Source organism: Moschus berezovskii, chromosome X (genome assembly GCF_049115385.1).
Source record: "Moschus berezovskii isolate FMDL1 chromosome X, NW_MosBer_1.0, whole genome shotgun sequence".
NCBI lineage: Eukaryota > Metazoa > Chordata > Mammalia > Artiodactyla > Moschidae > Moschus > Moschus berezovskii.
This window is the reverse complement of record NC_142488.1, coordinates 101,985,417-101,997,590: the sequence shown is the minus strand read 5'-3', so window position 1 is coordinate 101,997,590 and position 12,174 is coordinate 101,985,417. Positions and strand designations below refer to the sequence as shown.

The 12,174-nt window shown below is 42.3% G+C and overlaps 1 protein-coding gene across 1 annotated transcript in view; it reads left to right on the top strand.

The window, feature by feature from the left end:
• The window catches only part of TRPC5 (transient receptor potential cation channel subfamily C member 5), a 321,668-nt gene that overhangs the window by 256,740 nt on the left and 52,754 nt on the right, over window positions 1–12,174 (top strand). Inside the window, exons 4-5 of the mRNA XM_055393456.2 lie at window positions 7,136–7,472; window positions 9,041–9,180. Coding sequence (XP_055249431.1) covers window positions 7,136–7,472; window positions 9,041–9,180 — 477 coding nt within the window. The remainder of the gene's footprint in view (window positions 1–7,135; window positions 7,473–9,040; window positions 9,181–12,174) is intronic.

Genomic DNA, 12,174 nt, shown 5'->3' with positions numbered 1-12,174 from the left:
ATAAACATCAATAAGCAGAATACAATTAAGAATCTAAAACAAATCCTTATATTTATGCTTAGTTGATTTTCAACAAGGGTACCAAAATGATTTAATGGGAAAATAGTAGTCTTTTCAAAAAATGGGGTTGATCTCGGGTGGCCTTGGCCTGTAGTGGCTTGAAATAGGATTTTGGTTGCCTGGTCAGAGGTGTGTGAGGCAGGGAGAATGCTAAATGCTAGACACTAGACCACAGGGACAAAGCTTTGGCCTGTCAGCTGTGTAGAAATGAATTTCCACAAAGAGATGGAAAGCAGTGAAACAAGTGTATATTAGGGGAAAGAGTATGTGCAGATAGACACGTGGGCAGGCTCAGAGAGTTGCACTCTAGTGGTAGTTGGAATTGATTACATGGGGATTTCTTCAGGCCAGTCATCTTGCATTGCCTGGGTCTGAGTGCACAGTTTGTTTATCTCAGGGTCCTCCTCTGTGTGCATGTCATCTCTTAGCCAAGATGGATTTTAGTGAAGAGGCCTATGGGTAGGTTGATTTCACTTGACATTACTGTGGGGTGAGCTCCCTCCCTTTTTGACCCCCTGAGGAGCCTTTCTGTGCATATGTAGTTGGGAAGGTCTCTCTGACCTCAAGACTGGGAAATATGTGGTCTCTTTATCTCTTATCTGGGCAGGACTCAGCTCCTCTCTGCTCCTGGTCTTTTTCTTGGAGTATCTGTCCAGAGGGGACAGACTCCAGCAGCTCATCCTAGGGCCCATCTATCTGCTGCCTCAAGAAAAGTGAATATCCTTATACAAATAAATGAAGCTGGACCCTTTCCTCCCACAATATGCAAAACTTAATTTGAAATGGATCAAAGAACTAAGTATAAGAACTAAAGTGATCAAATTCAGAGACAGACCCATGAAAGTAAATCTTTGTGGTCTTGGGTTGAGTGATGCTTTCTTAGATATGGTTGCAATAGCACAGGCAACAAAAAAATATAAAATGGACTTCATCAAAACTAAAAACTACTGCTCTAGGCTCTGTACATTTTGGCCTTCAGTGTACTCAAGCATACAACACATACACACTGTGGTTTTTACTGTAATCTCTCTTTCTGAGGCATTCTCAAAATCAACTTGAGATTTATTAAATAACCTGTCAAACTGGAACTTAAAAATACAAGCAGGAATTAGAATTTTGCTTTCAAAGCTCATAGACCTGTTTGGATTAGATACTACATGGTGACTTAAGACAAGTTTGTTTTATAACATTCTAATTGCAGTTTGTTCTTCCAGAGTCCACACCACCCTATACTACTCTTGTCAGATACAAAAATAGAAATTAAAAACCTGTCCAACTTTAAAATTATCATCTTCAGCCAAAGTGAAAATCAGAGCAGGGGCGTTGAAAATAAAGACTGGACAGTCATCAGGCAGTTCAGTCGCTCAGTCATGTCCAACTCTTTGTGACCCCATGGACTGCAGCATGCCGGACTTCCCTGTCCATCACCAACTCCCGGAGCTTGCTCAAACTCATGTCCATCAAGTCAGTGATGCCATCCAGCCATCTCATCCTCTGTTGTCCCCTTCTCCTCCTGACTTCAATCCTTCCCAGCATCAGGGTCTTTTCCAATGAGTCAGTTCTTTGCATCAGGTGGCCAAAGTATTGGAGTTTCACTTTCAGCATCAGTCCTTCCAATGAATGTTCAAGATTGATTTCCTTTGGGATTGACTGGTTTCACTGGGATTGACTGTAGTCCAAGGGACTCTCACCAGTCTTCTCCAACACCACTGTTCAAAAGCATCAATTCTTCAGCGCTCAGTTTTCTTTATGGTCCAGCTCTCACATTCATACATGACTACTGGAAAAACCATAGCTTTGATTACACATACCTTTGTTGGCAAAGTAACGTCTCTGCTTTTTAATAAGCTGTCTAGGTTGGTCATAGCTTTTCTTCCAAGAAGCAAGCATCTTTTAATTTCATGGCTGCAGTCACCATCTGCAGTGATTTTGGAGCCCAAGAAAATAAAGCCTCTCACTGTTTCCATTGTTTTCCCATCTATTTGCATGAAGTGATGGGACCAGATGCCATGATCTTAGTTTTTTGTATATTGAGTTTTAAGCCAGCTTTTTCACTCTCCTCTTTCACTTTCATCAAGAGGCTCCTTAGTTCTTCTTCACTTTCTGCCATAAGGGTGATGTCATCTGCATATCTGAGGTTATTGACATTTCTCCAGGCAATCTTGATTCCAGCTTGTGCTTCCTCCAGTCCAGCATGTCACATGATGTATTCTGCATATAAGTTAAATAAGCGGGGTGACAATATACAGCCTTGACGTACTCCTTTCCCAATTTGGAACCCGTCTGTTGTTCCATGTCTGGTTCTAACTGTTGCTTCTTGACCTGCATACAGATTTCTCAGGAGGCAGATAAGGTGATCTGGTATTCCCACATCTTTAAGAATTTTCCAAAGTTGTTGTGATCCACACAGTCAAAGGCTTTGGCATAGTCAATAAAGCAGAAGTAGATATTTTCTGGAACTTTCTTGCTTTTTCTATGATCCAACAGATGTTGGCAATTTGATCTCTGGTCCCTCTGCCTTTTCTAAATCCAGCTTGAACATATGGAAGTTGATGGTTCATGTAATGTTGAAACCTGTCATAATGTCCATATGAAGTAGACAGTTATGTCCAAGTGAAGTGGACAGTTACATCCACTTTTTAAAGAAGCTTCACATCTGTATTTTTGCTTTGCTCCTGCTCAGTCACTTCAGTCATGTCCAACTCTTTGTGACTCTATGGACTCTAGCCCTGCCAGGCTCCTCTGTCCATGGGATTTCCCAGGCAAGAATACTGGAGTGGGTCGCCATTCCCTTCTCCAGGGGATCTTCCCAACCCCAAGGATCGAACCCGCATCTCCTGTGTTTCCTGAATTGTAGGCAGATTCTTTACTGCTGAAGCCTTTCCAGATAGCACAGTGGTAAAGAATCTGCCTGACAATGCCTGACAATGCAAGAGATGTGGGTTCAATCCCTGGATCCAGAATATTCCCAGCAGAAGGAAATGGGAACCAGCTCCAATATTCTTGCCTATGAATTCCCACGGATAGAGGAACCTGAGGAACCATGAGGTCCCAAAAGAGTCAGACACAACTTAGCGATTAAACGACAACAAATTTTTGCTTTAGGAAAGAGCTATTTATTGGGTCAGAGTTCTTGGGGATGCACAAGAGAAAGAAGTCCTAGGAGATCATAAAGACTATGGAGAAGTGGTCCAAATATCTGGTATGGCAGCAGCAGGGGGCAGTACTATAGAATAGCAAACTACAAATTGCTGCCTGTTTTGTGAATAAAGTTTTATTGCCACACAGCTAAACCTATTCATTTACATATTATCTATTGCTGGGCTTATGCTGAACCAGCTGAGTTGAGTCTTTGCAAAAGGGATGATGTGGTCTGCAAAGTTCCAAATACTTACTGTATGGCCCTTTACAGAAAAAGTTTGCTGACCCCTGTGTAACATCAGTACTTCAGTCTGGATATCTCCATCTAGATGTCCCACAGACAAATATAACTCAGCAGGTATAAAAACACTTGCGTAAACTTGTTCCAGCTTCAGTGTTCCCACTTTTAGTTAACGGCACTACTGCCTACCAATTCACCCACAAAAGAAGCCTCTCTCCCTTTTGCCCTCTCACCCCATACATTATTTCATATCTCGTCTATCACCACATCCTGCCAATTCCACCTCTTCACTATATTTTGAACCTGAGCACATCTCTTCATTTCTACTGCCATTAACTTAGTCTGAGTCATGATCATTCTGTACAAGATTAACAACAGCTTTCTAACTTGTCTTCCTGCCCCTAGTTTGTTTTTTCTTTTGGAGGTATAAATAAGATTTATTGATTAATTGATACTGTGGAAATATCAAATTGTATAGTAATCTCTAAGAACAGTATTTGGGGGCAATATTGACAGTGAGGAAATTGTAAGTAGAGGAGGGTGACATAATCTTATTTTGACTCATTACATTTCATTTGTTGGTAAGTCATTTGTAGTAAAAATATCATTCATCTCCAAGCGCCTTGAGAATGGAGAACACATCTAATTCATCTTTGCATCACCACAGGTAGTTATCAAAGGCATGACATACACCAGGCATTATAATTATTAAATAAATACAATAAAACAAATTATACAGATGAATATTTTTGACCTTAAGTGAAAACCTCCTTCAATTTTATTTTGCCAGAGCAAAACTATTCCAACAATTTAATAAACAGGCTTTCCCATTGCTTTTTTCCCTAGGGTTATGTTTATATCCTTCTTTATTTCTGCAGATTGACATATAATAATTTTCACCTTATTTTTACTGACTGGTTGGTATTCATTTGAATGTATTTCTCTATTGTTGAATAGTTTTATTTTTCCAATTTTCCTACCCTAATTTGCCAACCCTCTGCCCCCGAGCCATCTTCTACTCAATAACCAGAAGGATCTTTCTAATGTCTAAACCTGATTCCGGCACATGCATAATGATATATGCAGCCAAGATTTAATGAGCCCTTACTGTGTGCTCAACATAGTTCTGTTTCCTGTGTGGTAACTGATCCTCACACGAATCCTCTATTGCTGATGTTGTTATTAACTCCATTCTATAGGTGAAGACTTTTAAGAACAGAGAGAACCAATGCAATCTAGCTCAAGTGTCTATAGTTTAAACTACTGCTCACACACACACACACACACACACACACCCTATCATTCATGGCTTCCCATTGCTCTTAAAATAAGTCATACTATTTATAATGGCTGAAAACTATCATTTTGATCTTCTGTAACCCTTGCCCTAGTACTCTTGCCTAGAAAATCCCATGGATGGAGGAGCCTGGTGGGCTGCAGTCCGTGGGGTCGCTAAGGGTCGGACATGACTGAGCAACTTCACTTTCACTTTTCACTTTCACACATTGGAGAAGGAAATGGCAACCCACTCCAGTGTTCTTGCCTGGAGAATCCCAGGGACGGGGGAGCCTGGTGGGCTTCCGTCTATGGGGTCACACAGAGTTGGACACGACTGAAGTGACTTAGCAGCAGCAGCAGCAGCAACCCTTGCCTACCTCTCCAGCCTCATCTCTTGCCATCCAGAGCCTTGCAGTTAAGCAGCAGCCTCCCCAGACTGCTAAAGCTCCCTGTACCAGTCATGCTCATTTTCACCTCTATCCTTCAGTCATATTATCCCCTCCACTTTAGTTTACTCCCTTCCCCTCTCCTCCTCTACACGCAACCAGCTTCTACACATCCTTTAATGCTCCATTCCGGTATTGCCTCCTCCAGGAAGCCTTTGTTGAGCAGATTTGCACTTCCTCTGTGTTCCCATTATGCCTTGTTTTCCATCCATTTACATGCCCTTACTGTACTGTTTCATAACTATCTTTTTATGTATCTGTCTCCCTCACCAGACTGTGTGCTCCCAGTGGTTTTCCCATTGCACTTAAATATTTTGCTTTACCCTTCTACTTTTTTGTACCTTTTTCTAGTACCTTTTCATCCCAGGCTTTGGCATAGGCTATAATGCCAAGAAGAGTAGAAAGGGACTGTATAGGATTTTGTCATTTTGTGTGTGATTGTGTGAAAAGGAGATGTGAGGATATAAGGGAGATCATGAACATCTTTTGAGAAAATGAGACCTCATGATAAAAAAGAATTTAGAGTTTATTTTTTGTCATTTTGCAATAGTAAACTGCTTTAGGGTGGGCTAGACCCAAAAATGGAGAATGGCTCAAAGACAAAATAATTATCTCAGTAACTGTCCAAGACAGATATTCTTGGTCAGCAAGATAGTTCTCCTCCACATGGTCATCAAAGGACAAAGGCTAACAGAAGCCCCTGGACCACCCTGAGTTACCAGATCCCAGTCTAAGGAAGAAGGGGGAGAAAACATAGGGGACTTCCATAGGTCAGGCCTTATGATGCCATTCATCATTTCTCCTCACATTCTATTACTAAGAACTTGGTCATGGGGCCACGGCTAACTGCAAGGGAGCCTCGGAAATGTAGTCCACCCTGTGCTTAAGGACGGGGAGAATGGTTTTTTGGGAAGCTAGTGACCTTCACAGATATACTAACAATAAAATTGGGTTAGTTTACCTTGAGTGACAGGTAAATGATGGGAGAATTTTATTTCCTTTGTACCAGAAAACTATGTGGTACAGCTCCATTTAATGTTTCCCATGGGAAGCTGCAGCAATCAGATAGAGATAATATTTAAAATGTTTGCTGACAGTTGAGCTCCCTGTTGAATTGCTTACTAGGAAGTAGCAGCCAGAGGGTGACTTGCAATGCTGATGATCTCTTAACTATTAATCACTGACACGTTGTAGATTGCCTCTAAGTAAAATCCCAGCTGAGTTAGGTACCATCTTTTAATATTGGCCCCCAAATATATTTTCCTCCTTTGCATGTCTGGACTAGAGAAGGTGTTAAATGGCAAAGTAGCAACATGATTCTTTGCTAGCCAAGAGGTGCTCAGAACCAAAAGGAGGGAAAAAAAAACATCAAAAAGGGAACTCATTTCCATTCCAAACCATAGCCACAGGCATGAGCTTATTCGCTGCCAGTTTGTGTTTGCCCAAAGTACACACTTGTTGATGATCTCATGCAAGCTGGGGGAATAAGTAAAAGTGAATCCACTTGAAATGAAACATCCCCATGATTCTCTGCTAAGAGGCAGGTACATTCCCAGGAGAGCTTTGTAGAACAGTTGCCTAGGTTCTACTCCCCAGAGGAGGCTCATTTAGTCAGTCTGGGGTGTGACTTGGGAATCAGGAATTTTTTCATGTTCCCTGGATGATTCTGATACTGAGCCAAGTTTGAGGCAGCATCTCTCTAATACGATGAAAGTGGGGAGTGGGGGGCACATACGCCAAAGCACAGACCAGAGCGATTTTGTTTAATGTAGGAAACAAATCATCAACCCTAAGTCTCCTAGCTTGACATGTAGAGTTGGCTCTGAGGTTAGACCCACCTGTGGGACCCTGGAAATCAGGCCTCCTCTGGGAGTGGGCCATGAGCTGGCTGTAAACTAGGAGAGCAATTATGAAGGTAGACTTCCTCCCAGACATCTCAGATGCCTGACTTGTTCTCTTCTTTTCCCAGTTTGTGGCCCAGCCCAATTGTCAACAGTTGCTTGCCACTCTGTGGTACGACGGCTTCCCTGGATGGCGGCGGAAACACTGGGTCATCAAGCTTCTCACGTGCATGACCATTGGGTTCCTGTTTCCCATGCTGTCTATTGCTTATCTCATCTCACCCAGGAGCAACCTTGGGCTGTTCATCAAGAAACCCTTCATCAAGTTTATCTGCCACACAGCGTCATATCTGACCTTCCTCTTCATGCTTCTCCTGGCTTCTCAGCACATCGTCAGGACAGATCTCCACATACAGGGACCTCCCCCGACTGTCGTGGAGTGGATGATACTGCCTTGGGTTCTTGGTGAGTCACAGGGACCAGAAGCTATGGCCAGACTGCCTGCTTGTCTTGTCTAAAGAAGCTACTGGAATTGGCAGTTGGACTGGCCCTGAACTAAGGCACCTTCCCTCTGTGCAGTGGGATAGTTGTTGGGAATCTCAGAAACGTGGTTCCTTCCCCCCGGGCCTGGGTTGCTTGCTGTCACAGTGTTTGCCATAAGATTGGCAGTGTACCCAGGGCTTGTTTCAACTAACCTAACTTCATCAATGACAAGGAAGTTGTCTACCAGTGGGTTTAGAGGGAAAGCTAAGTGTTAGTCAGGATAGGCTCAGGTAGGCTGGGCAGGGCAAGGGCTGAACAGTCTATTTGATGCCTTCTTTCCCATCACTGGGGTTGAGGGGATGCTACCCAAATCTGCTGCTTTCCTATGACTATGCTAAATGATCCCTGTACTTATCCAGGGTCCACATCCTATGTGGATACTGATGTCACAACCAGGATGGAAACCTAGGAAATTCACACAATTCATGGTAAAAAAGCAGCCTTAACCAGAAGTCTCCAGGCATAATTACATTGCATTGGACCCTCCAGTGCATCACCACCCTCCAGGTCCTTGATACTTAAACTGAGGTCCCCAAACCAGCAATGTCAGCATCAACTTGTCAGACATACAGATTAGCAATTCTCACTCAGGGTCTATGAAATCAGAATCTATATAATCCCCGTGTAATTTGCATGTATTTTAAAGCATGGGTCCCCAACCTATAGGATCTAATGCCTGATGATCTGAGATGGAACTGATGTAATAAATAATAGAAATCAAGTACACAATAAATGTAATGCACTTGAATCATCCCCAAACCATCTCTCACCCTACCCCACCACCATCCTGGTCTGTGGAAAAATTGTCTTCCACAGAACTGGTCCCTGTTGCCAAAAAGTTTGGGGACCGCTGTTTTAAAGTCTGCACTACCTTAGACCACAGCCACTCCTTTTCTGCTTTCTATATACCAAGGCTAAAGAAACATCTACTAATATGTCATCAGGCAGAATTCCATGAAACCCACACACAATGAGAGGAAAGAAGAGAAAGGAGGATTCTAAATTATTCTGGTCCCCATTGCCTAGCTTCAGCCCCAACATCCAGTGCTTTGGACCATGGCCTGCTTGCACACCTCAAAACTCATTGAGAAGTTTTCCCTCTCAAACATATGTAGTGGAAACTAAGGACTATATGGGATAATATTGATACTTAATTAACTCATTGATTAAATTACCCCCGCTCTAAAATGGGAAGAGTGTAGAATCAGGCACCCTAAATTGCAGCAGCATTCCAGTAACTATAGTAACAATGTAAAAGTGAGTAGCATCTAGAAAACTATAACATACAGGCATCTTTAGGTAGTCTATCCAGTTTGGCAAGTTCAAGACAGTGGTGAGATAGCAAAGAAAGAAGAATGTTACTACCATCCCTAGGGGCTCCACTGACTCCCAGTTCATTCATTGATTTCCTCTTTCTTCATTTGGGGGATCCTACTATGATGACTAGTCTGACGCTGTGAAGCAATAAACCTTTTGCCTCCATTTTTCAGGTTTCATTTGGGGGGAGATAAAGGAAATGTGGGATGGTGGATTTACTGAATACATCCATGACTGGTGGAACCTGATGGATTTTGCAATGAACTCACTCTACCTGGCTACTATTTCCTTGAAGATTGTAGCCTATGTCAAGGTAACTTGGAATATTTGCTATTTTTCTTAATCATTTTGTTTACAGTAAGCTTTAGCTATGGGAGCACAAAGAGTTTAGGGGCAAGTGCTAAAGACCATCAATCCATATGGAAAGGTACCATAAAATAGTCATTTTTTCAATGGCTTGTAATCAGTGTCCACCTAACCAGACAGCGGAGAATGGAGCAGTTTGCAAATGAATTCTTAGCTTCTTCAACTCTGACAGTAAAAGGTCTGCAGCTGCTCAGCCACTCAGTCAGTGTTTACATCCTCTCTACAGCATCCTCACCAAGAAGATAGCCCACTGATGTTTGCATGAGGCAGACAAGACATTCACTGAAGTTCCAAAAGCTTCTCTCAACTCTTGTCACTTCATTAAAAAGTGCTACTTTATATTTTTCTAATATTATTCTTCCTGTGACACATCCATTAGTAATCCTTCCTCATCATGGGGTCAAACAGGACAAAGATGTTCCTTTTCCATAAAGTGCTTCAGATATGAAGTCATCTCTCCCTAGCCTGCTGAGCTGTCTCTTCTCAAAGCCAAATATTCACACTTCCCTCTCAAGTGTTCTTCATAGGATTGGTAGCAGAACCCTAGAAACTTCACTGTGTGAGACATAGATCTTTAATAGTCTTTGCCTCCTGCATCACTTCCATCACCAGGATGATCATTCAAGCTGCTATGAATCCACCTTTTTGAGTATCACCCACTCTATGTCTCTACCAATCCAGATAACACATACACACACACACACACACACACACCCCACCTTGATGTTTTTTCCTGCATAATGTACAGCCTGCATTATCCTGAGAAATAGCTTCATATCCAGCACCTCACGCTGGATAGTCACAGGCTCTGAGTTCAGGTTTGGTGCTCATTAGATACTGGAATGGCTGCACTGTCTCTACCCTGAAGTGAACTTCTCCAGCATGAGGGAAAGCTGACAACTCCATCTCCAAGACTGTCTAGTCAGTCATGCTTTTTGGCATGAAATCCCACATGAAGGAGTTTTAGAATGGGAATATGGCTGTCCCCCAAATCGCCAACAACTTAGTTTATTTTTACATCTCTAATATGCATATTGCATAAATTTTAAGACCATGGGAGTTAGTTACATGGAGTGTGAATATTGAATGCAGTCCTGAAACATTTTTGAGAGAAACTGAAGAGTATGCTTATACTTGTGGTGATCGTTCAACACATACTTACAAGTTCCTTACAAGAAAAAGCTGGTAAGGAAAATGTTTGAATCTCTGGTTAATGTGTTTGGATGAAATCCATGTCATTCTGGCACTCAGCTGACTAAGTAACACTGTTTGCCAAAAAAAAAATTCTTCCTTTGGAAGTGGTATTTATACACTGAAGGGACAATACATTATCAATCTAGAAACTGGTGAGTTCTACTTAAACAGGAAAGTGTAGAATAAATGATCAAAAGGATTAACCCTTGGGGGTGTGAATTTGTGTCAACAGATGCCCAACATTAGTTAATCACATACCCTGTCCACCTTCACTGGCAAGCCTTCCAAGGACTAGATACTTCCTTCACCATAGAGCATAAGGATAAATCAGCTCACTAAGCTGAGTAAATGTCCCTTAACTGACAAATACTTAACTCAAAAAAGGACATTTGCCAAGAAGTTGGAGCCCTTCACACAAAGAAGAATTTACAAATAAGAGATGCCATATGCAGACTGGATTTACAATGAGAAATTGCCAGTGGGCAGTCGGGTTCACTCATGCAGGCAGGCGCATCAGTCTGAAATGAACTCCACCAAGTAGGCTGAGCCAACTTCTATGAAGTAAAGACATAGGGCTGGTCCCAGGCCCTTTTAAATATTTCAGATCATCATTGCACTGAGGCAGTAAAGCACACCATGACAGAAACTGGCCTTGAGAAGATCCTTTATTAGAGTGAAAAACTAGTCAACTATATGTATATATACACCCTACCTCATGTGGCCTACACACCAAGAAGCAAAAGGCACATACCAAAGTACTCAAAAGGAACAAACATACCTAATATTAGCCCTCAGTGCCCCCAAGATAACACTAAAAATGGAGAGTAATTGTCTTTTTGTCTTCTAGGATAGCACCACCTAGATTTATCCCAGCACTCCCTTACTCCATATATACAGAATAAACTGAACTTTGATACCCACTGAGTTGTGACCCTTTTCCAGCCAATGCTTGGATGAAGACACACCTCCCCATATTTATTACTATTTGGTTCCCATGTTTGGCCAACCCTTTTCATATTCTGCTTTTGAGTTCACTCCCTTTTGACAGGCATAGAGGCCAATTTTCAAGCTGCATTCTGTCTCCGAGAATATAAGAAAAATCATTTGTCTCCCAATATCACTCACTCAAGAGTCAGGAAACCCAAAGGTAATCCCTGCTCTGATATTTACGAGCTGGATTACCATAGGCCATCCTTCTACCTCTAGGAGCTTCAGACACCACCTCTGAAAATAAGATGGAACTAAATCAATGGGTTTCAACCTTTTAATTTTTTCCCATGGAGCCACATCTTAAAGTTAAAACTTATGCAGAATTTCAATGTACTAAGGACCTCAAAAGAATGAGTTTGGATCAAGAAATGACTCTTCCTAGCCTCCTCTCTGGTTTCCACAGTGACCACCAGATGCTTCTATTGAACCCTCAGGCTTGAAGGAACACAATTTGATTTGAAAACCACTTGTGCTCAGTCAGGCCTCAGCAAACTGTGGGCTGCCAGCCAAGCTGGGGCCACTGTTTGTTTACATATTGTCTGTTATTATAGTTCTAGAAGGGACTTCCCTGGTGCTTAGTTGCTCCCCCATGGACTGTAGCCCGCCAGGTTCCTCTGTCCATGGGATTGCCCAGGCAAGAATCCCGGAGTGGGTTGCCATTTCCTTCTCCAGGGAATCTTCCCAACCCAGGGATCAAACCCGGGTCTCCTGCATTACAGGTGGATTCTTTACCCTCTGAGCCACCAGTCCAGTGGCT